The 25,372-nt window shown below is 46.0% G+C and overlaps 1 protein-coding gene across 1 annotated transcript in view; it reads right to left on the bottom strand.

Annotated features, from left to right (window-relative positions):
• Window positions 1–325: 325 nt before the first annotated feature.
• Window positions 326–25,372, bottom strand: part of CSMD2 (CUB and Sushi multiple domains 2) — a 536,551-nt gene continuing 511,504 nt past the window's right edge. The window contains exons 57-69 of the mRNA XM_033956853.1: window positions 22,746–22,922; window positions 19,174–19,353; window positions 16,655–16,828; window positions 15,723–15,896; window positions 12,858–12,931; window positions 11,924–12,035; window positions 9,798–9,977; window positions 9,320–9,385; window positions 8,911–9,072; window positions 8,245–8,354; window positions 4,515–4,602; window positions 3,532–3,670; window positions 326–832 (exon numbers count right to left, since the gene is read on the bottom strand). Coding sequence (XP_033812744.1) covers window positions 673–832; window positions 3,532–3,670; window positions 4,515–4,602; window positions 8,245–8,354; window positions 8,911–9,072; window positions 9,320–9,385; window positions 9,798–9,977; window positions 11,924–12,035; window positions 12,858–12,931; window positions 15,723–15,896; window positions 16,655–16,828; window positions 19,174–19,353; window positions 22,746–22,922 — 1,796 coding nt within the window. The 3' untranslated portion in view covers window positions 326–672. The remainder of the gene's footprint in view (window positions 833–3,531; window positions 3,671–4,514; window positions 4,603–8,244; window positions 8,355–8,910; window positions 9,073–9,319; window positions 9,386–9,797; window positions 9,978–11,923; window positions 12,036–12,857; window positions 12,932–15,722; window positions 15,897–16,654; window positions 16,829–19,173; window positions 19,354–22,745; window positions 22,923–25,372) is intronic.

The raw sequence follows: 25,372 nt of genomic DNA, 5'->3' as shown, positions 1-25,372 counted from the left end.
CTCCCCCACCTTCTTCTGCCCCAGAAAACTTATTAACTCATAACATTCAGCACCGCTTTTCACCTGCTGGAGCAGCAGACCAGGGAGATGGTTAGGAAAAAGGAAATTAAACCTGGTCAGATTGAAGATTTGCCAAGAAATGAGCTGTCCAACTCTGCCAGCCCCCTGGGACATGGTGGAGACCTGAAGCAGCCGTGGGGCCTGGGAGCCGGCTCTCCTGCACTCAAGGCAGACGCTTTGGTTGGCTGCCAGACGTTCTGGAGTCGTGCAGCTGAAAGGATAAAAAGTGCTGTAGCTTCGCCCCCGTTCGGACATAGTCTATTGAAGATTTTTTTTTTTTTTTTTTAAAGTAAGAGTTGAGTCAGTGCAGCCACTAGTGGGACACCCACCTCTGAGGATTCCAAAAGAGACGCAGAAGAGGTGGATTGTTATTCCGGCATGGATTGTACCGTACCAATCTGCACGAGTTTAGCTTCGCTCCCCTCAATGCTTGCTCACGCTCGAGACGGGAGTGATGCTGTCCCCTCCAACATAAAGAGCGTGGCACTCAGAAAGGGGCAGTCATTCCAGGTCCTGCCAGGGAGGTTCTGTCTCAGAAACGTTGCCAGAGCACGTCTGCGCCAGAAATGAGGTGTTCCTTTCTGTCTCTACTTACCGCATGCCGATTGCATGCTATACAGCCGTGCAGACAGTACTGACTGTGAACTCGGTCTCATTGGCCACAATTTCTGTCGGTTGCACATTTCGGTCATACATCGGGTTTTCAAAGGTCGCTCGACCGTTGGTGTTTTCGTGGCCAGAAAAGCCATTAAATGGGACTTTAGGTCTCCTCCTATGGGAGAAAAGAGAGAGAGATATGACTGAAGCTGGAAAGAGGGGAGAAGAGGAGCACAGGACTGTGTAGAGCAAGGCCTCTCAACCCCGACCTACTGAACAATCTGGACTGAAATATATGCTGATGTATCTCATAAATATTCAGTGGGCATATCCTGAAAACCTGCCTGTTGGGTAGCCCGGCCTAGGAGCTGGATTAGCTGATGATCATAACTATGGGAAGGTTGTGGGTTCAAACCCACCTAATCCCCCCATTGCCCCAGGTACATTAGATAAATTTTGAGGCCACCAGGACAGACAGGGAAAAATGCTTGAGTACCTGAATAAACTCATGTAAACCGTTCTGAGCTCCCTTGGGAGAACGGTATAGAAAATTGAATAAATAAATAGTGTGAAAGGGTTCAGCCTCGGATAATCAGAGCTGGTATTGTGACATCATAATGCCTCATTCCACCAATAAGAGCCAACCTCATAAGTGATGTCACAATGGCTTGATTGTCCTGTACTTGGCTCACTTTTAACTACATTTTGATTTCCAGAGTGGCGCAGTGGTTAAAAGCTAGAGCCTCAGCACCCTGAGGTTGTGGGTTTAAATCCCACACTGCTCCTTGTGACCCTCGGCAAGTCACTTAATTGCCCCAGGTATATTAGATAGATTGTGAGCCAACTGGGATATTTGTTTAGCAGCACCAGAGTGGTTTTCATACAGTAAAATCATTGAGGAAAAAAATCCACTGCCATAGAAAAGGAGGATAAAAGTGGTCCCAGCATCATCTCTTCTCTAGCAACTAACTCTACATCACCAACATGTAACTGAGTAATTCTTCTCTTCCAAGAGCCTCCTAGAGGTATTCCCCTTTATTTTTAATAGATTCACTCTCTCAGTGACCCCCAGTCCTACAGCTGACAACTATTTATTTTTATACCTCTTATAGTCTAAGTGGTTTCCGTTTAGGTATTTGAGCATTTTTCCTTGTCTGTCCTGTGAGCTCACAATCTCTCTAATGTGCCTGGGGCAATGGGGGGATTAAGTGACTTGCCCGAGGTCACAAGAAGCAGCGTGGGTTTGAACCCACCACCTCAGGGTGCTGAGGCTTTAGCTTTAACCACTGCACCACACACCTTCTGGACCTCTATTGTGGGCTCTAAATCCAGCCTCTGCTTTTGAGAATCACAGCGCCCTCTTCTACTGATCTAGGAAGTGAAAGAGTTTGCTGTGCGTAGCCTGAGCCCGTGTTGGATTTGCTTGTGTTTGGCATTAACCTCTGTTCCAATGGCTTTAGCAGAACAATGAGAAAACGATAATGAGATTATCATATGCGAACATACAGATTTGACTGGAGTCCTCTTACAGTTGATGCTCGCCTGTTAATCATAGGTAACGCTGGGTGATCAGGAGACACGAAGGAGGAATTCTAGAATCTAAGTGCCCCCATTTTTTGCACCCCTTCTGTGTGTAAATGTCTAGAAAACCAGCAACAATGCACGTAAGTGCACATAGAGCCACGAAAATGCCAGAGGGGGCTTAAGTGCTATTCTGTAATGGTTCAGCTATTTTAGTGTGTAAATACACAAGGACATGTCAAGGGCAGGGCAAGATAGGACTCTAGTCCTACTCATAATCTTCATCTGCTAATGCCATCGGAACAGAGCACAAATTCTCAGAGTACGGTGAGTTACGCACATCTCCTGCCATATCTGGGCATCTGCATTTACATCCAGGTCCATGGCTGGTGTAACGTGGGGCCAAAATGCTAGGCCTTCCCAGGCTGGATTGCGCTATCCTATAATGGCCACTGGGGGTCCGATTCTATAAACTGCCCAATAGCGCCTAACTCAAAGGCATTGCTCAGCACGGTTGGCGATCAATTGCTAGGCACCGTTTACAGAATCACGCCTACCAGCGCCTACATCATCACTAGGCACCAGTTAAGTGCCAGTAAGTTAGACCAGGGTTTTCCTGGCCTACAGATGCCTAACGATGACTAAGCGGCCCCCTAATCACGCCCACTTTTGAGGTAGGTATCATTTGGTGCCAGTAGACACAGCTCCAAGTTGCACGCAAAACTCTGAATTCATTGGTTTAAAAATTTTTTTTTTAATCTGAACTTTTAATGTTGAAGTCAATTACCATGCCAATTAAGCTCATTATTTGATTTTGAGTTCTGTATGGAACTTGGCTAGGGAGCTGTTTATAGGATACGCTCTGAGTGTGCGTCCTTGGGGTGTTCAAATGGAGGGGCCCACTGAAGAATTGTAGGGTAACGAGTGGCCAGAATCAGCTGAGCAACTGCTTTGAAGATAGCCCAACTCAGACCACCTCCTAAAACTCTCACTTTTGACGATTAATGACTTAGACCCTCAGAGATGCCACCACGATACTCAAAAGATTTCATAGTATCTGGCTTTATGCATACAATCCTCACCAGGTCTTTCTTATAAATTTCTTATGGTTGGATATATTCTCCTACTTGATGCCATTAAGGTTCTTAAAGATATTAAATACTTAGCTTAGTATTTTATTGGTCAACTTCTCAGGGACTAACAAGCCGACATGTTTCACCCGAAGGGTTTCCTCAAGACTATTATCCCTTTATGAAGCTTTTCGCCCATATTCCGACCACCAAGATTTTGTTATCTGATGCACTTAGTGACAGGAGATTTGGGGTGTTTACGTACAGGAGATGCTGAACCCACCTGTGTTTGTAGAGATAAAGCACGAAGCCAGCAATCATGAGGGCGATGAATGGGACGAGAATGGCAGCAGCCACCGAACTGCTGTTGGATGCAAAGTGATGCCCTATTGAATCCGGGTCATGATCCAGCATCTTGAGATCTAGCAAAGAGCAAAATCAAATCTCGTTGGAAGCTGAAAGGCCAAAGGTTTCTGTTCTTCACACCCAGGTCTGAAGAAACGGGTCAGACATCTTTTATTGAAAAGGAAGACTTCCGATATCCTGCATTTCATTCCATGGTCCTGTGTGCATGCCCTCCTCATTAACCCCCAACTGTATTTATAATGAGAAACCACGCAAACCTCCACCACCCCCCACTCATTTTTAAGACCAATGTGGTAGATTTAAAATTAGATTGCCATTCTGTGGAACAGTAGATAAAAATGTTCCATAGTATACAATCTATAAGGCAAACCCGTCACTAAGGTTCTGATTCTGGAAACAAGGCCTGTTGCGGTAAGCCCTGCAAAAAGGGTGCCTACTGTGTGTCAATCATGGTAGGCGTTGCGTCCAGAATCGCGCCTTATTTTGTACAGACGCCTTAAATGTAGGCCATCGTTTTACAGGCCTACATGTAAGGCATCTGACTTGCATCTACGGAAGCACCTAGGCATGTCTACAGATTCCTAGGGCCACTTCCAGCATAAGCCACACCTACGCCAGTCTTAGGCATCCATAGGCGTGCATAGGCATTTCTGTAGGCGCAAGCCAGATGCATACATTTTAGGCGGCATCGATTTTTATTAAAAAACCTGTGTCCTGATTGGTCTGTTAGATAGATGCCATTTTGAGAATCAGGCCCTAATAGCGGAAAGCTGTCATTTCCTTCCATGTGTTTTGTAACCAGTTTCCTGCCAGGAAGAGGTTGCACACTGTACTTTAAACATTTTCTGGAATGCAAAGTTCTAAGTAAGGTACAAAGGGGGAGGGGGGGGAAGAGCTTACCAAGTCTCTGGAGTCCAAATTGACCAAAACCTTTCCCTCGCACAAAGCCCTGGTACAGGAAAGTGCTGCTGGATGCTTCTGACGAGACCTGGAATAATAATAATAATAACAGCTTATATACCGCAATACCATGAAGTTCTATGCGGTTTACAAAAGATTAAGCAAAGGTACAAATTGACTGACTTCAAGAGGGGAAGAAGAAAGAGAAGTAATTAGACAGGAAATTCATTGTTGAGGAGAAAAGTGATCAAAAGGACAGTAGGTCCTATTGAGAGGAAAGAGATAAGTGGATCAGTTGTCAAGATGTTTTAGGAATAGGTGTGTTTTTAGATGTTTCCTAAATTCCTCATAAGTAGAGGGTGAAAGTAGTTGTTCTAGGTCTTTACCCCATGATGCTGCTTGGTGTGAGAGAAGGAATTCATGGTGTTTTTTCAGTTTGCAACCTCTCACTGGGGGGGAAACGAAGTTGGAATGTGAACTTCTCTTGTGTCTGTTGGTTGAGAAGGTGAAAAGGTTAGTAATGTATTTGGGGGCAAGTCCATGTAATGCTTTAAAGCAGAAACAGGCAAATTTGAACTTTACGCGTGCCTTCATCGGCAGCCAATGTAGCTGCCGGTGGTAGGGTGTCACGTGGTCAAATTTTTTTAGTCCAAAGATTAGTCTGACTGCCGCATTCTGCAACAGTTGTAGGCGTCGCATATTTTTTTGGGAAATTGGCAAATAGGCGATGTTACAGTAGTCAAGCAGGCTTAGTACGAGGGATTGGACTAGGATTCTAAAAACCGATGTAACAAAATAAGCTTTAAGGGATCTGAGTTTCCAGAGAGTGAAAAATCCCTTTCTGATTAAGGAGTCTACTTGGTCTTTCATGGTTAGGCATTGATCCAGAGTTACACCTAGTATCTTTATGGAGGGCTGGATAGGGTAACTAAGGTTATTGATACAGAGGGGTGATTTAATGTCAAGGGGATGTGGTGAAGCAATGAAAAAAGTCGTTTTATCTGAATTAAGTTTGAGCCTAAAGTTTGTCATCCATTGTTCCATCATGTTTATAGCTTCTGAAGCTTTGGGAATAGTTTCGGAGACAGAATTAGTGAATGGGATGATAATCGTAAAATCATCTGCATAACTAAATAGTTTTATCCCTAGCTGGGTTAGCTTCGTGCCCAGGGAGGACATGTAGACGTTGAAGAGCAATGGTGATAGTGGAGAGCCTTGGGGCACACCGGATGGATTGCTCCAGGTGTCGGAAAGCTCATAATTAAAACGAACCTGATAGGTGCGGGATATAAGGAAGCCACGAAACCAGTTCAGCACCTTATCCCGGATACCAATGGCATCTAGGCATTGCAGCAGTTTCATGTGGTCCACTAGATCAAAGGCAGAACTCATATCGAATTGCATTATCAGGGCATTAAGGCCTTTACTAAACAGTAGGTGCAAATTGTCTAAGATAGCCGCAATTACTGTCTCCGTACTGAATAATGGCTTAAAACCAGATTGAGTTTCATGGAGGAGAGAGAATTGATCAAGATAACCCATCAGTTGGGTGTGAACCAATCCCTCCATAATTTTTATAATAAACGGAATGGAAGCTACCGGTCTATAGTTGGATATTAGGATATTGGAATGAACATCTGCAGTTTAGCTACAGCACATTGAGAAAGAAATGGATCTCCTAACTTTGGACAGTTCTCCCACCTTCACCTCTGTGTCAGAAGCACCTGTGAGCAGAGATACACATGGCAGCCAAAGCACTATATATGTATTCGCCCCCTATTATAGGAGGAATTTTGGTAGGTGTGAGGCTGTAGAGGTACTATATCCTCTTCTTGAAAATGGTGCTTTGGGATTCTTGGTTTTAAATTTTTTATTCATTTTTACATATTACAACAAGTGTAACAGAAAAAGACATCTGATCTTATAAATACACACTTGATTTTCCTTAATATAACATTTAAAATACAACATATCATTCTATAATCATATTCTGTAATATCTTGAATATTATGTAATACATCAAATATGTAAGACAATTAATATTAAAATAGAAAACCTTCCCATCCCCTCCCCACCCATTGCAGAAATACCAACCTAATACAGCAAAAATATTGAGAAATTCATATATATTATGAGATGAATAAAAAAAATACCCACCCACATCCCTTCCTAACAATGAATGATAACATTTTCCCAAAGTAAAACATTGCTTTGGGATTCTTAATATCTAGGGTTGCCAGATTTTCCAATCAGAAAATTCAGACCCCCACTAGACCCGCCCCCAGGCCTGACTAGTTCCGCCCATCCACACCCTAATCCTGCCCCCAGTCCCGTCCTAGCCCCACCCCCTCCACTTGTCAGGCAGGGAGGAAGTCTGCGCACACGTGCGTGACGTCATCACGTGGCAGCCGCGCATGCATGGACTTCCTTTCTGCCCGACGCGATTTGAGGAGGCTTTTCAAAACCCGGACAAAGTGCATATGCAATTAGGAAATTACACTTACTGCTCAGGAACCCAAACTGCGTTACATAGTGTAGTAAATATACCCCCCCTCCCTGGTTAAATAGTGTTTGGCTGGCAAATCACTAATATTCAGTGGGAGATAGCCAGGTCTCTCCACTGATTAGTCATGCTTAGCATATTCAAGTGTTATCCGGCTGAGTTTAGCATTCCTATCTTTCCCCATGATTAACTTAACTGCTCTGTGCTAAATATTTGCTTAGCTGGTTATGTTAGAGCCAACCAACTTCCCTATCCCCCCTTCAGATAGTCAATGCTGGTTGCTGGAAACAGCTCAACATGGAATATCCAAGTTGAGTGCTGGCTTCAGGCGAATATTGGACCCGTAGCATGGACCTGAAAATGCCAGGCTTAATTCCCTTTTAAACTAAGCCTTTAGACGGACGCCCTCATCATTAGCCCATTGAGATTTCTACTGACAAACATGAAAATCTGTGATTTCTAAAGCTTCTGTTTATTCTCAGTTACAGAAGACTTATCTCTTGGAATCCCCCCTTCGACGTGATCGTGTTGAGGATTTGCGTCATGAAATCAGGAATTCAAAATTTGCATACATGTGTGTCTAAATGTCCGTCAGCAGGTCTCAGATCCTGAAACACGATTAAGTCGAAGGGGGAATGCCATGAGACGAGTTTGTAATTGAGAAAAACATAAAAGCTGTAAAACGTACGTATAAAGATATTTGAATCACACATTTTCACATTTCACTATAAATCACAATGGACTAATGACGAGAGTGCGTCTAAAGTGAATTAAGCCCGGCATTTTGAAAAATAAAATTACTCTTAACTGATTATAAATACATAGTGTGAACTTCCGTCTTGATTTATTGTATATTATTGAATGAATCAGACTTCTGAAGAGTGACCAGCTACTTTTCTAGGACACTTGTGGGCTGAAACTCCCTTGATGTGAAACTGAGACTTGCCCCTACTATCTCCGGGAAACAAATGGATTTTCATTGCTAACTTCACATGATCAATGGCCTCTTTTCCAACAAATGTGTTACTGGGGTTTCTTTCAGTTGAGGATTTTGTCCCTGGGGAAACAAACTGACTCCAACAGGTTCAGCCTCTGATCTACACCCCCCTTTCAGTAGCTGTAGGTGGGGGTTGGATGTGACTTGGCCATCTGCAAGTAGAAGTCTCTCCATCCCTAGTCAGCCAGTTTCATGACCGAGAAAACACCCCATTCTGTCTGATTACTTACGTGTCCATCCAGGGCCCAACTGTCACTTTTAAACTTGGCGAATATCTCCACGGGTCCTCGGACCTGATACATCTGCAGGAGTAGATGTAGGTCTTCCTTCTTGTAAATCCCTGAAAAATGATTACAAGTCTCTTTGAATGTTTATGCATCTCATTTAAGAATTGCTTTTTCTCTTAGGAGAGTGGGTGCATTTGTTCCTTAGGGAGCGGAGAGAACAGAACTGCTGTTGCTCAGTTTTATGCATTCAAGCCTCAGGGGCAGAAGTTCATATTCAGGGCCCCAGGTGGAGGCTCTCAGTGTGAGAAATTCCACGTTGAATAATCTGGGAGCAGCTGCACATGGGCCTCTCCTGCTCTGCCAACGCAGAATTTACACCTCTGCATGACACTGAAAATGTACACTCATGTTTAGAAAACTGGCCCAGTTTTATTCAGTTTGATCTTGGGCAATGTCATATTTCTGTCCCCAAACTAAAGCATCTCCTAATACGCTCTACAGAACCTGAGGACATACATGCCTTACTGAAGATGTCTGTTACAGAGAAATAGGTCCATAGTTGCAAGCAGCCGCTCTCATTATCTTGACCTAAGATGGGATTCAGCACCACGGACAACACCACCGACACCCCTCCCTCCATTGCCTGCTTTCCTGCAGCCTGGCCCATACCTGAGACCTGGAGCTCCATTCCACTGTGGTCTCTCAGAGTGGCATTGACTTTACTGCTGACAGCATCAAAGTTGGTTACTGTGAGCATAGCTGGTTGTTTCTTTCCTAAGTATTCATATGAGCCTTTCCACAAGGAGTTTCTGGAAAACACATCAGAGGGAACTGCAAAGGAAAGTGACAGAAAAAACCAGCTGAAACTTCTCTGGGGTGGGGGGAACCTATTGCATATGATAGCAGAAACACCAGTCTGAAATTTCTTCTAACTGAGAGCTGGGTCTTTAGGAGGGAGTCGCAAGTAATATGGATTTTAGCAGCGTGATTCTTTCTTGACCCTTGGCTGTGATTGCAGCATCTGTCCATCTCTTGCTCCCAGTCTTACAGGGCTACAGTCTTACAGAAGATTAGCTACCTGCCAGCTTTGCATTGGGAAGCTCCCTGGCTGTGCCAATTGGTCTTCCACTCGGCCTTATGTCAGCTGCAAAAAAATAAAAATAAAAAATCAATTTAAGCCAAGATCAGACTGATATGACAGAGGACTGGAACGTATCAGAATGTGCTCGATTGGTGTGTAAATCCGAAATAAACAATCATTAAAAATTGTGTAACCTTTTCTCACAGATTTCCCTTGCAAAAGCCTCTACTGGGTAAATGACCATTTTCTTTGGCGAACTCAGTGCCAAATGAGAGGCCTGCTGCATGGGGTAAGTGTGGTCAAACACTTTCCCCCTCCTTTACAAAGCCGCGCTAGTGTTTTTAGCGCCAGCTGCTGCGGTAATAGCTCCGACACTCATTTCTATGAGCGTCTGAGCTGTTGCCGCCGCAGCTGGCGTGAAAGGCGCTAGGGCGGCTTTGTCATGGAGGGGGCACAAGACACTTGCCATACTCACCAAGGCAGATGGGTGGCTTTCCTGTCCAGCTACCATCAGCTCTGCAGGTCCTATGCTCTGACCCGCCAGTCAGATAGAAGTTGGGCTGGCAGGAATAAATCAAGGTATATCCCAAGGATGGCAAGTCCAGGGCTTCTACGTTGGCATGGAAAGGAGTCTCTGGTTGTTTACACTGGTGAGCTTCCAAAAGAAAATACAGCTGGATTAATCCTGGTGTTTTATCCAGTTCTTAGAATTAATTGTGATCTGTATAGGTTTACTTGCAGAATATATGAATTACAGCACTCCCATGAAATTCACGGGGGGGTTCCGTTCCACCCGCAAATTAAAAAAACCCCACGAATGTGATTTAGGAGCGGATCGGAGGTGGGAGAGGGCTGCAGGGGTGGCGGCGGGTGCTAAAACTCAATATTTAGGCTGTGCAGAAGGCTGACCGGGGGCAGAGGAGGAGGAATTGACGGCCGGTAGGCAGGCGTTGACGCAGCAGGGAGGGAGGGGGCACTAATTTAGATAGGAAGGCTGATTGGCTAGTCAGCCATTCGCTGACCGGAAGAGGCGGTCAGAAAATACCGCGAATGACCGAGTCCACGAATAGCGAACCGTGAATTTGCGGGGGTCTACTGCATATTGTATTGTAGAAGTTTATTCACCTTAACTTAGCACCTAAAATCCAAAAGACTAATCCAGCAATGTATAATTAAAACAAAACTAAAGGGAAAAAAAATCCCAGTTTACAAGATTATTAAAATTGTGATATACCCCCTCATCGTATAACATCTGAGCAGTTTAGGGTAGAGAGTGAAAGGGGGGCATTGAAAAATGGTAATAACTCAGGTTGGAGAAAGAATTACATTGTAAATCGGATGGTATAACCTAGAGGTCGTGGGGAGAGGGGAAAGAACCACGCCAGTGGCATCGAGCGTCGCACACCTGCTTTTGAATGTGAAGGGAAGAAGGGAAAACTGACGAATGAAAGATATCCACTGATATAGACATCTTTGAAAAGGAAGGTTTTGAGTTCAGACTTAAATACAAAGGAAATACATCAACAAAGGACAGTCCCCTACTCCCCCCCCCAAAAAAAAAAACCCCTCCCACTCTTAAAAAATAAAATAACCCATCACGCCCCAAATAATAAAAGAGAAAACAGAAAGGTGACACAGTGGAAAGGGAGGTTAGTCTGTGGCCCCCCCTCAACCACTTTTCAGCGTATTAAAGTTAAATAAATATTCAGAGAGGCATAACGCCACAACATTTGGACTGCCGTACATCTGGAACAAACTGCCTGACTCGATCCATCAGGCTCCGTCTCTGGCAGTCTTCAAACGCAGACGCAAAGCCCACCTCTTTCAGTGCCAATCTCCTACCCACCTTATCATTCCCTCTGTATTTTCCCCCCCACCTGAGCACAGTCCAGTTTGTAAGCTCTTTGGAGCAGGGATCGTCTCTTCTGGGTATGTCTAGTAGCGCCTTAGAAATGATTTCTTCAAAGGCCACATGGATCTATTCTTTTAATTTAACAGAGCTGCGTGTTTGATCCTGCTAAAACGGAGAAAGCCATCCAGACAGTGCTAAATTGAGGTTTGTCCATGCAACCTTCAGCTCTGTCCCCTCCCAGCCCACCATTTCCTACACATCTACCGTTTGGTTTGATTCTGAGAACAGAGTTAAGAAAGAACAGGTCTTTCTTTGAAATAAAAAGATTAATGCACTATGCTTGTGCCATCCTTCCCTCCCCCCCTTTTCCTGGCGTAAGTAACTTCTGCCTGTTGCTTACGCCAGCTTGTTTCCCCTCTGATTCACTTCTGGGTCACAGGACCAGGAAGTGACATCAGAGGGAAATCCAACGCTGGTGCGAGGAGCATGCTGCAGAAGCCACTTGCGCTGGCGATTATGAGGTCCAGGGGGGAGGTGGGGGGGGGGGAGAGCGCAAGTGTGGAATGGGGGGCAGGAAGGAGCCTTACTACTCCACTGAAAAGAAGAGTGGAGATGCCTGGCTGGGAGTTTACAAAAACCTTCACGTGAGCAATGAACCCTGAATCCAGAGTGCTAAAGGCCTAGAGTTTCTGAACTGCTGGAAAGCTCTGGAAACGACGCACTCAAGCCCATGTGCTCGAGCTACTTACGAACACATTCGGGTTGCTGTCCACTCCAGGTCAGGTTTGGCAGGCAGGTCCTGGTTGTGGATCCCTGGAGAAGGTAACCTTTCTGACACTTGTAAAAGACGATGCTTCCAGCCTATTGAGGAGGGAGAGGAAAGGCTCCTGGAGTCATTTTGTGAGAGGTCCAGGACGGCTCGGCGTGGCTCTGCCGTAGCCAAGTTGCTGATAAGATTGGAACTACTGAATGTTCTCTAAGCAGCGAGTCTTGGTAATTGAATTTGTATAAAACTAACACATTTTGTGAAAATGCCAACGAATGTGCCAGGCCAGTGGCTTCTAATCCAGAACTGGAGACAGCGGGTGAAAATCTCTCGTCTAAATCCAGTGTGGAATGAATGATCAACTTTTCCCATGATAAGATATTTGATTAGAGGGGAATGGGGTGGGATTTTATTTCTGATTATTACATACTATATCAATATTTGAATGAATTTACAATAAAGTTGATTTTATGTATTATTGATTTGGGAGGGAGGGAGGGATGGGGGATTATTATATTCAATAAGATTTATATAAATTTAGATTTCTTGCATAATATTATAACTTTATATAATACTAATTTTCTAAAGATATGTTAAATTTGATGCTAATATGTGAGTTAATCAAGTGTGCATATTCAAGTTTCTAATGAGTTTATTTGATACACTTATTGTAACATAAGAAAATGAATAAAGATTTATAAAACAAATATATCCAATGTGGACAGGTTCGCTGTGTCTCCTGGATGGAGCTGCTGGCCACACGCTACAGGTTGGCTCTTTCTGAACAGTTTTGGTTTCGAACCTTCCGAAAATGCAACAAGGGGATTTGAATGTGTAAAGAGCCCCAGTCAAGGCCCTGCGGCCTTCAGAGGACGACACAGAGGTGCCCAGTTTCCAGGTACCATCAGAAGACTCACCTGAAATCCATGGGTGGTATTCTGCATGCCAGACAAAGGAACACCAGGGTCAGCACACGTGGTGAGAGCTGGGTCTGGATGTGAAAGAGAAAGAAGAGCCATATAGAAGACAAACATGGGCACACACTGGGCATCACATGGCACACTCATTCAGCCCTCTTTGTTCCACTCTGTGTCAGTCAGAAAGAATCATCTTGTGCCACATGGAACAATGAGCTTTTCCTGAGAATCCACATGCACACATGGAGGGGGGTTGGGGGGCACTTTTATAAAGCTTTTTCCCTCTGCAAAGTGGAAAGGAGATCTTTTAAAATTGCACTGCTGAATACACAGAAGTATGTGCATAGCACGGAAGTCTCCCCAGGGGTCTACAGGGGAAGGACCTAACTGGGAGTGTGTGGCGCAGTGGTTAAAGCTACAGCCTCAGCACCCTGGGGTTGTGGGTTCAAACCCACACTGCTCCTTGTGACCCTGGGCAAGTCACTTAATCCCCCCATTGCCCCAGGTGCATTAGGTAGATTGTGAGCCTGCCGGGACAAACAGGGAAAAATGCTTGAGTATCTGAATAAATTCATGTAAACCGTTCTGAACTCCCCTGGGAGAACGGCATAGAAAATTGAATAAATTAAAAAATTAAAATTAAAATTTCACACAAAGTACATGGATGCATTTATTGCCCTTTCAGAACCGGTGTTCGTGTGTGTGTGTGCGCCACTGGGACTGGTTCGGGGAAGGGGAGGGGGGGCTTTTTCACAAAAGCACAGAGGCATCTTTTTACACAATTACCCCCAATGTGGTGGAGACTGCTTTAGTCTACAAGAGAAAAGTAATTGGACCTAGACCCCAGGGGAATCTGGTTTCTGCTGCATTTGTGGGGGAGTCATAAGAACATAACATAAGAACATAAGCAATGCCTCCGCTGGGTCAGACCTGAGGTCCATCGTGCCCAGCAGTCCGCTCACGCGGCGGCCCAACAGGTCCAGAACCTGTGCAGAAATCCTCTATTTATACCCTTCTATCCTCTTTTCCAGCAGGAAATTGTCCAATCCTTTCTTAAACCCCCTATTACGCCCTCTGGAAGCGCATTCCAGGTGTCCACCACACGTTGGGTAAAGAAGAACTTCCTAGCATTCGTTTTGAATCTGTCCCCTTGTAACTTTTCCGAATGCCCTCTTGTTCTTTTATTTTTCGAACGTTTGAAGAATCTGTCCCTCTCTACTCTCTCTATGCCTTTCATGATCTTATAAGTCTCTATCATATCCCCTCTAAGTCTCCTCTTCTCCAGGAAAAAGAGACCCAGTTTCTCCAATCTTTCTCTATCTCTCTCTCTATATTTCTGTCTCTCTCCCTTTCTCTCTCTCTCTCTCTCTTTCTGTCCCTCTCTACTCTCTCTATGCCTTTCATGATCTTATAAGTCTCTATCATATCCCCTCTAAGTCTCCTCTTCTCCAGGGAAAAGAGACCCAGTTTCTCCAATCTTTCTCTATCTCTCTCTCTATATTTCTGTCTCTCTCCCTTTCTCTCTCTCTCTCTCTTTCTGTCCCTCTCTACTCTCTCTATGCCCTTCATGATCTTGTATGTCTCTATCATATCCCCTCTAAGTGTCCTCTTCTCCAGGGAAAAGAGACCCAGTTTCTCCAATCTTTCTCTCTCTCTATTTCTGTCTCTCTCCCTTTCTCTCTCTCTTTCTCTATTTCTGTCTTTCTCCCTTTCTCTCTCTCTTTCTGTCCCTCTCTACTCTCTCTATGCCCTTCATGATCTTGTATGTCTCTATCATATCCCCTCTAAGTGTCCTCTTCTCCAGGGAAAAGAGACCCAGTTTCTCCAATCTCTTAAATGAGGGAGGGGGCTAAGACCGTCTTCATTTCTAAGCCATGTGGATTAATGACCTAGCAGCCTACCTTTCCAGACTAATTTGCTTTGAGGGATCAGTGCTGATCTGGCTCATTTGTAAAACCAATTTCTCCTATCTGTTTATTCTTGAACGAGAGAATGACATGGGGACAAATTTGTCCCCGTCTTCGCGAGTTTTGTCCTGTAAGCTCTGCCTTAACAGTACAAGTGATTTTAAAGTATTTGAGGCTTGTGCAGATGAAGACGGAGCTTGCAGGAATGGGGCAGGAAAAGAACTTGCGGGGACAGGGAAAAATTTGTCCCCCATGTCATTCTCTATCTTGAACCCTAAATTTTTCCTTCTCGTGCAAGCTAGAAGGGTTTTCTACCTATTGACTCTAAAGCAGGAGTCCTCAGGGCACGCCAAGCCTGTCAGCTTTTCAAGATCAACACAACGAATATACATGAGGTACATTTTTGTACAATGGAGGCAGAGTATGCAAATTTAACTCATGCATATTCATTACGGGTGTCCTGAAAACCTGGTTGGCTGGGTTGAGAGCCCCTGATCTAATGAAAGATGATTACATTTTGCATAACCAGAACTCTCTAAGCTCAATGCCATTAACTCTATATCCTCCATTGAAAAGCTTCTGTAACTACTTAATTTAATTCTCCTCATGTCTGGCCTTGCTCTTTTTAGCACAAGAACTCTTTTGGTGCATCCTGTCGAGAGCAGGGACTGTTCATTACCTATTTCTATTTAGCTCACTCTTTTTCAGTTGTAGCACTTTGCACGTCCAGTAGGCATTTCCCTGTCTTTGGCAGCTTTTAAGCTAAGTTTGCATCTTGGCCAATAGAGGGTTAAGTGAGTTGGTTAAGGTCAGAGGGTGCATAAGCAGGATTTGACTACTGGTTAACTGTCTAACCACTCTGTGCAGTGCTGTGTACATTTGCTATGCATTATAGTATGAAAGTACCGCAAGCCCTGGGGCAGCCCTCGATTCTGAAGCTGAGATGCCTTGTTCTCACCTATACAGCTGGGCTGCGTCCCACTCCAGGTCCCATCATATTGGCAAAACCTTCGCGAGGAGCCCACGAGCAGCAAAGGAGGAGGGCAGAAGAAGGACACCGATGACCTGTAGCTGAAACCTCTGTCTTCTCTTCTGCCTTGGGCAGGGATGCCAGGGTCGCCACAGAAGACAGCTGCACCCCCAACCAAGAATAAAAATACAAAATAAACCACAAGTCAGCTGTGAACAAGCAAATGGCATCCATACAACCGAACCCACTGGGCACAATGGCTCTGAGTTACTTAGAGCTGTCAGGTCAGTTGAAAAATAAATGATTATGCTTTGGCCAAACTGACATTGACTCAAAGATCCAGAGTATCTCACTGATACACTTTGCAGATTCAGCCCTGACTATTGAGTTGGGCGTGTGGTCATGGATCACATTTAATCCCAGAGACCTGCAGGTATTTCTAATCCCCTAATCTACCACATAACCAAAAGACAGAACATGGATGTCCCATACCGGGACTGACGGAAGGTCCATCAAGCCCGGTACCCTGTTTCTAAAAGTGGCCAACCCAGGTCCCAAGTACCAGACAGAACCCCAAAGAGTATCAACATTCTAGTGCTCATATTGTGATGTCATAATGCCTCATTCCACCAATGCCTAAGAGCCAAACTCATCAGTGATGTCACAATGGCTTGATTGCCCTATACGTGGCTCACATAAGAATTGCCATACCGGGACAGACCAACGGTCCATCAAGCCCAGTTTCTTGTTTTCAACAGTGGCCAACCCAGGTCCCAAGTACCTAGCTAGATCCCAAGATTTAGTCTTCATTATCAAGACCTCCCATCTGTCGGAGGCTACAGAAAACCCAGAACATTGTACTCTGTATAATTCATGCCTTTTCCTAGCACACACAGAAAAAAATTCAGATCTCTGCTTACGGAAGCACTGCGGAACTTCCCCCGACCATGTTCCGTTGCCCTCGCAGGTCAGCACAGCAGGCAGGGAGAGCTGGTATCCTTCATAGCAGGAGTAACTCACACTTGACCCCCAGACAAAGTCTGTACCCACTACTTTTCCATTGGGGATGGCAGGAGGAGGCTTACAGGTGATAGCTGATCAGAAAAGAGGACAGTGTCATTTCAACCACTACCAGAGTCATTGCATTGTCTTCAAAAGAGATAAATGTAGATATGGAGCCTCTGTGGCTTTGAACTGTCTCTCTCTCCACCAAAGGCCATGTCCCCCAAAAGGCTCTTTCATTCCCCACTGCTCTAATTGGTCCCAGGATGTGCCAAAGTTTTAGCCACATCCTTACCACTGACCCATTATCAGGAAAACTCCAAGTTTGTGAACGTTTGGAATATTCTCCCCTAATTCTCAAACTGCAGGGTTAGTTTCATGTTATAGTGAAAAGCACTTACGTGCTCTGTGGACCAGGGTGGATTTTAAAGTTTTGAAAATTATCCCAGAAGAAATAAGCAGGTGTTTAAGAAAATATAAAAGTATGTCTACAGTTCTGAACCCTGTCCAAACCGCACCCCTCAAGAACATCTCCCCCTACAGAAGGAAATGGGACCTGCACTGTTTTCTCCATGGAAATATGTTTTAAAATGGCTCTCACTATAAGGTTGAAGAAATTTCCGTTCTGGAGAGAGAACAATCACAACTCCCCCCCCTTCCCCCCCTTACATTTCTATCTCTCTGATCTAATATAATAAAATGATAGGCCGCGCATGCGCACTAAAAAAACGTGTTCCCTGATCCGTCGCGAAAACACGAGTGCGCATGCGCGGGTTTTACGTCACCACCTGCTCGCTTAGTACGTCACAGCCACCTCACAATACAGAAGTTTCTTTACACGCTGACGATCACCTCCACAAGCCTGCTCCCAGCCAGCCGACGATCGCCTTCACAAGCCAGGACTGGGGTACAAAGACCGCCTCCTCTTTCCCCGGGACGAACCGAAAAACTGACCCCGCCACCCCACCCTTCCCTTCCGCGGACCCCAGGAGGAGTCGGTTTCCATGTAAGCCAGATCGTCGTCGTCGCCCCCATCCACCCCCGCCGCACACGAACCCCTTCACGCGGTCTGGCCGCTACCCTTACTCCCTTGCCGCCCCCCCTTCACGCGGTCCCCACAAACCTCTTGCCTCTAGCAGCGGCCGCAGCACTCTACACATGCTGCTTCGCGGCCTTCAACTGCCCTGATTGCTCCACCGTGTCCCTGATGACATCATTAGAGATGCGGCAAATCAAATCAGGGCAGTTGAAGGCCACGAAGCAGCGTGTGTAGAGTGCTGCAGCCGCTGCTACAGGCGAGAGATTTGTGAAGAGTTGCTGCTGACCGGGGGAGCAGGGAAGAGGGACCGGGGGAGCAGGGAAGATGTGCTGCTGAGCGGGGGATCAGAGAAGAGGGACCAGGGGAGCAGGGAAGAGGTGCTGCTGACCAGGGGAGGATGGAAGAGGTGCTGCTAACCAGGGGAGTATGGAAGAGGTGCTGCTGACCGGGGGAGCAGGGAAGAGGGACCGGGGGAGCATGGAAGAGGTGCTGCTGACCGGGGGAGCAGGGAAGAGGGACCGGGGGAGCAGGGAAGATGTGCTGCTGACCAGGGGATCAGGGAAGAGGGACCAGGGGATCAGGGAAGAGGTGCTGCTGACCAGGGGAGCATGGAAGAGGTGCTGCTGACCGGGGGAGCAGGGAAGAGGGACCGGGGGAGCAGGGAAGATGTGCTGCTGAGCGGGGGATCAGGGAAGAGGGACCAGGGGAGCAGGGAAGAGGTGCTGCTGACCAGGGGAGCATGGAAGAGGTGCTGCTAACCAGGGGAGCATGGAAGAGGTGCTGCTGACCGGGGGAGCAGGGAAGAGGGACCGGGGGAGCAGGGAAGAGGTGCTGCTGACCGGGGGATCAGGGAAGAGGGACTGGGGGAGCAGGGAAGAGGTCCTGCTGACCAGGGGAGCATGGAAGAGGTACTGCTGACCGGGGGAGCAGGGAAGAGGGATCGGGGGAGCAGGGAAGATGTGCTGCTGACTGGGGAAGCAGGGAAGAGGGACCGGGGGAGCAGGGAAGAGGTGCTGCTGACTGGGGTAGCAGGGAAGAGGAACCGAGGTAGCAGGAAAGAGGTGCTGCTGACCAGGGAAGCAGGGAAGAGGTGCTGCTGACCGGGGGAGCAGGGAAGAGGTGCTGCTGACCGGGGGAGCAGGGAAGAGGTGCTGTTGGACCGTGGTGGGAGGGAGGGGCGTAAAAATGGGTTTGGAGCTGGGGCTGAAAATAGGGCACATGTGAGGGAAGGAGGCTCTACTAGCACCCGTTAATGTAACGGGCTTAAACACTAGTCCTTTATAATATATGATTCCAACCCAAAACAGAATCTGTGTTCCAGGCTGTCTGTGCACCATCCTGCTGCTCCACAGTTGCACTAGTTCAAAATATCCCATTCTCGAAGGGTGGCCATCTTACCCTTACACACGGGTTTGGTCCCATTCCAGGTTCGGTCTCTGGTGCAGATCAGCGTTGATGGGCGCTCAGTCTCCATCACGAAGCCAGGCATGCACTGAAATGTTGCCGTTCTGTTATATGTAAACTCACTGGCTAGCCTGATCCCACTGGATGGTACACCGGGGTCACCACAGTTTATCACTGAAAGGAAGAAGATGCTTTTTTTTTTTAGTGCCAGAGTGATTACTGTAACGCACATTTCCTGCTCAAGGGTTAAGTTATTGCCTGATTCAGAGCTGCCATATAATAAATTCTCCAGATGTTAGCAAGCCTAAATAGAGAAGTCCACCCCTCCCTGACCCACCAGCTCACATCACTCTCCCTGAGCTCAACCCCATCACATGCATCCCAGATCACCTCCCTCCACTGGGTCATGGGACTGTGGTTCCTGGGGCTACCAGTACATCTCCTTCAATCAAGCCACCCTTGATGGGCCAGTGGAGCTTTGCAAAATGAACACTTATAACTTGAGGGATAGTCACGTGGGATCTCTTAAGAGAGAGGAAGAGATAATGGTTACTGTGGATGGGCAGACTGGATGGGCCATTTGGCCTTTATCTGCCATCATGACCTGCACAGACCAGCCTCTGGTGGCCATCAATAAACCTAAAGACAAATACCACTTGTATGGACATAAGTGTTCCCTATATGTAGAGAACCTTAATGTATTGTTTTGTGCTGTATTCACTCTGGACGTACTGGGATAAAATGGGTTCCATGAAACTCTACATCCACCAGTGCTCCCAGGGATTCATATTACCGCCAATTTTAAGGTGAAGTGAAAGACATTTCTCTTCCTTGATGCTTTTGTAACTTAAACTGTCGTTCTAAGGACGGCTTAGATTCAGGAAAGGCTTCTACCTTCAGTTCCCCCTCCCTTTGTTATTCTTCCCCTTGTGTGTTCTCTTTCTTTTTATCAATTGTAGTTCTAACCCTTCTTCCCTTTTGTTCCTGTTCGTCAACATCTTTTAAAAAATGTCATTTCCCCTGGTTTGTCTTTATTTAAATTGTATTTTAATTGGCGCATTGTTCTGGCATTTTTCTACACCGCCTAGAAAGCTTGATTGAGCGGTATAAGAAATTTTAAGTAAACTTGAAACTTGACCACAAATCAGCTTCTAGCTGTGCAGACACCCACCGCAGGCATTTTTGGTGGTGGTGGGGAATATGATTACATTGCATTCTCTCTTTCTCCAAAATATTTCTGGTTGTGAAATGAAAATGCGATCTTGTTGTACCATCAGGATCACCCTTGGAGGCCTCTCGTGCCGCTCAAAGCCAGTGGCGTAGCGAGGGTGAGAGGTGCCCAAAGTGTTGGAGCCCCTCCCCCGCCTTCGTCTCTGCTCTCCCCCCCCCCGTACCTCTAGTTCCCCACCGTGATCAACAACTTTAACGCACTCCTCGCGACTCCGTTGTCTCTCCCACTAATGCCACTTCCTATGCGCGGGAGACACGACGAGGTCGCGAGGACCGTCATGGCGGGGGAGGGGAAGGGAAGGAGAAGGAAGAGGCCAGTGCTCAAATCCAGGGACTATGTCAAAATTCCTTTCTTTTGAATGAAACACAATTATTGCCAGATAACAACGGAATAGATAAGAACATAAGAAGGTGCCTCCGCTGGGACAGACCAGAGGTCCATCCTGCCCAGCGGTCCGCCCACGCGGCGGCCTATCGCCTGAACAGTGGTCCCAGACTAATTTTGTAACTTACCTCTAATCCTATCTTTATAACCTACCTCTACTCCTATCGAAACTCAAACCCAGGAATAAGTCTCTGACCGTCATAACATTTCAAACCCGGTGGCAATTCTGAACGCATGCTGCTACGTGAGTTTGAGGCTTTTTTCTCTCTCTTAAATGTTTGCAACCGGATTTGAAATGTAATGCCGGCCAGAGACGACAATTGAACCACTTATTCCTGTGTTTGACTTTTGTTTTGAATGAACCATTTATTGATTTACCATCTCAAGACTATATATAATTGGGTAGTAATTGGATAACTTTATGTAACCTGTAGAATTCTCTGTAACATATTTAACTCTATACAAAATTCTACGTAACAATACGTTGCCTGAACCCGCCTAGAACTCTAATTCAGTGGTTCCCAACCCTGTCCTGGAGGATCACCAGCCAGTCGGGTTTTCGGGATAGCCTTAATGAATATGGATAAGAGAGATTTGCATATAATGGAGGTGACATGCATGCAAATCTGCCCCAAGCATATTCATTAGGGCTAGCCTGAAAACCTGACTGGCTGGTGGTCCTCCAGGACACTGCTCTAATTAATTCAGCGTGCTATAAGATGCCATTTAACTCACATAAACACTTTTTCAAACTGTTTCTTAATTGTTTTCCTTTCGAGGGCCATTTTTAGATACCTGCGTAAGATTCTGAGTTGAAAATTCTCACCCTTCTCTCACGGTTACAGGGTACCTTGGTTTGCGAGCATAGTTCATTCCAGAAGCATGCTCGTCATGCAAAGCAAATTTCCCCATAGGAAGAAATGGAAACTGGGACGATTCATTCCTCCCCGACCCATATCCCTTCTGTGAGCAGCATGTCCACGTTGGTGTCGGCTCGCCCTTTGACGTCACTTTCTAGGCGCAGGTCCCGGAAGTGACGTCAGAGAGAGAGAGAGCACCAATGCCGATGCCGTCAGCAACCTTGCACCGGAGAAGAAAAAAAGGAATGGAGAAGGCAAGGAGAGGAGTGGGGGAGGGGACAGAGAGGAGAAAGGTTGCCCCCTCGCCCCCCATCACTACGCCACTGGCTGGCACAGGCACTGCAAATCCAGCTCTTTTAGACCTGGACAACTAATCAAACTACCTTTTGTGGAGTCCTATTGGCCCCCCGGCTCTGCCACTGAATGTCTTTGATGCCCACAAAAGTACCAGCTTCTCCACAACTCCACCCCTGGACTAATTGGCAAGTGAGCCAACATTCATGGCAATTAACAGACAGTACCCCAGGCCAGCTTGAGCAATTCAATAGCTTCGAACGACCCCCTGTTCTTCTGCGTTTGGGAGGGAGGGAAGGCTATTTCTTCTCACTGCTGTTTGATCTGTTTGTTTTAACACAGTGACACAAACCCTTTTGATTTTGCTTTATATTTTTGTCTGGAGAAACCAAGCTCGAAGAATTCCACTAGAATATCTCAAATATCTGTAACGTCTTGCTAATTAAATTCAAATGGAAACAGAGTGATTGGATTATAGGAAAATGTTGAGTGCATTTTGGTCAGCCATTTTGTTTATGATATTCGTTTTATGTTGTTTGACGATGTCCTATGTTTGTGAAGGACTCCCTGAGGTTCGAATCCCGCACTGCTCCTTGTGACTCTGGGCAAGTCACTTAATCCCCATTGCCCAAGGTACCAGCACAGACAAGGAAAAATGCTTGAGTACCTGAATAATTTGTAATCCAAATAGAATTGTAAAAAAAGAACCCATTTTACACAGACAGAAGAGGTTGATTCCACATTTTTCAAGCAGAGGCTCTTTCCCTTGCTTATCATGCATGACCTCAGGTACTTACTCGTACACTCTGGCGAAGCCCCGGTCCAGGATCCATTGACAGTGCAGTGTCTGCTAAGCAATCCAGTGGAGTAATAGCCTTCCCGACACTCGTAGATAATAGAGCTGGAGAAGACCAAGCCATCATTAAAGATGATGCGGGCATTCCTTGGAGTTCCTGGGTTCCCACAAGATACAACTGAAAAGTCAAGAGTCAAGACATCAGTCTCAGGGAGATATAGCCCACCACAGCTGATTTTGAGCACAGCAGGGTTACACCAAAGAGCCAGAAGCTGGTGGATGAAAGACAGTTCTGAGAGGGTGAAGGATGGGAATGTTCCATTCACAGACAGTCTGTGGGCAGCTCATATCATTAGGGCAATGCTGAAGAAGGATACTGGACCCACCCAAGCCATCATTCTGTAACTGGACACCTGTGTTTGCAAGCTGACTGTGCATCTAAGTCATAGACCACTAACAGTGACGCACCTAAACTGCTAGCTGGGTTCTAAGCAGTGTTCTAGAACTTTAATGTACAACTTGCATAGTATGTAATTATAAGAGGGAGTGCACAGGGGTGGGGCGTGGTTGGGCATGGGTGCACACAGCGGGGAGGTATGTGATGAAGCTACTAAGTAGTAGATTTAAAACAAACCAGAGAAAATATTTCTTCACACAACGTGCAATTAAACTCTGGAATTCGTTGCCAGAGAATGTGGTGAAATCAGTTAGCATAGCAGGGTTAAAAAAAAAGGTTTGAACAAATTCCTAAAAAAGAAGTCCATAGGCCATTATTGAGAAGACTTGGGGAAATCCACTGCTTATTCCTAGGATAAGCAGCACAAAGTCTGTTTTTCTCCTTGGGATCTTGCCAGGTATTTGTGATCTGGGTTGGCCACTGTTGGAAACAGGATACTGGGCTTGATGGACCTTCGGTCGGTCCCAGGACGTCAACTCTTATGTGAGGCAATTATAGTACAATCAAGCCATTGTGACATCACTGAGGAGGTTGTCTCTTAGGCATTGGTGGAATGAGGCATTATGACATCACAGTCTCAGCTCTGGAATGTTGCTACTCTTTGGGTTTCTGCCTGTACTTGGGACCTGGGTTGGCCACTGTTGGAAACAGGATACTGGGCTTGATGGACCTTCGGTCTATCCCAGGACATCAACTCTTATGTTCTTATGTGAGTCAATTATAGGACAATCAAGTCATTATGACATCACCGATGAGTTTGGCTCTTAGGCATTGGTGGAATGAGGCATCATGACATCACAATCTCAGCTCTGGAATGTTGCTACTCTTTGGGTTTCTTCCTGTACTTGGGACCTGGGATGGCCACTGTTGGAAGATGAATTTGATGGACCTTTGGTCTGTCCCAGTAGGGCACTTCTTATGTTCTTATTATCTACATGTATAACATACAGAATACTGTAAGCTATGATGTGATGTATTAAACTGTGCATGTATTCCTGCTACTGGCATGGTGTCAGTGAGCACAACTAAATGTACTGCAGTATATTCTGTGAAAACGGGCGTGCTTTTGTAGGACAGCAATCAATCCATGCAAATCTGAAGCTTAATTTAGACTTTTCAGTGCTCAACACCAGGGCTGTGGAGTCGGTAGATAAATGTTCCGACTCCGACTCCTCAGTTTTTTGTACTTCAGACTCCGACTCCGACTCCAGGTACCCGAAATTTCCTCCGACTCTGACTCCTTGACTCCGACTCCACAGCACTGGTTAATTTTCAGATCGTTAAAATGGAATGTCAAGTTGAGAAAAATGAGCATTTTCGACACCACCTTCTTTTTGCTTTTAATCAAGGTTCTAAGGCCGCAGAAGCTGCTCGCAACATTTGTGCTGTGTATATAGTGGGTGCTATAGCTGAAAGAATCGCTCGTGATTGGTATGCCAAGTTCTAAAATGGAGTTGGTAGACAAATGTTCCGACTCCTCAGTTTTTTGTACTTCTGACTCCGACTCCGACTCCAGGTACCCGAAATTTCCTCCGACTCTGACTCCTCGACTCCGACTCCACAGCCCTGCTCAACACACACCTACAAGACCGGAGAACTTCTGGGACTCTGAGAATGAAGGACCCATTGGGCATTTCACTCTTCAGTGGTTAGACACAGCAAGGACCAGTCTCATTTGCGGCTCTGGGCTTCGGTGCATTTGCTGGGAAGGGGGGGGGGGAATCACTACCGCTGCTTTGTAAAAGGAACCCTGAATGCTTTTGACAAAGAAAAATCTTCATAAATGTCTTAACGGTACATATTCATCTTGAGTGGATGCTGTTGAATCCGTCTCCTGGCCCGCTGGGCAGGAGCTGCTCTCACTCACTTAATCCCCTTTGAATATTTCTGTAAAGGAAAGCCTTCGAGATAGTCTCCACACCCACACATCAAACTCAGCCTAGACCCTCCCACCCTCCCCTCAGCCTACCGGTTCCCAGTACAGTGGTTTCCAGTTCTCAGGTTGCCTCCCTGCTCCTGATGCTAGGTTCGGTTAAGCAGTGCGGTGTATGCAGATCTAATGAGATTTTAAGCCCTGTTCCACCAGAAAAATTATTGGCTCGATTGAACAAGCTTTGCTACAAGGTTCCATTAGTCTATCAACCTGGCCACATAATGAGAATTTGTTATTA

This window comes from Geotrypetes seraphini, chromosome 8 (genome assembly GCF_902459505.1).
Source record: "Geotrypetes seraphini chromosome 8, aGeoSer1.1, whole genome shotgun sequence".
In the NCBI taxonomy this organism is placed as follows: Eukaryota; Metazoa; Chordata; class Amphibia; order Gymnophiona; family Dermophiidae; genus Geotrypetes; species Geotrypetes seraphini.
The sequence above is the reverse complement of the archived record's forward strand: the minus strand, read 5'-3'. Positions and strand labels throughout refer to the sequence as shown.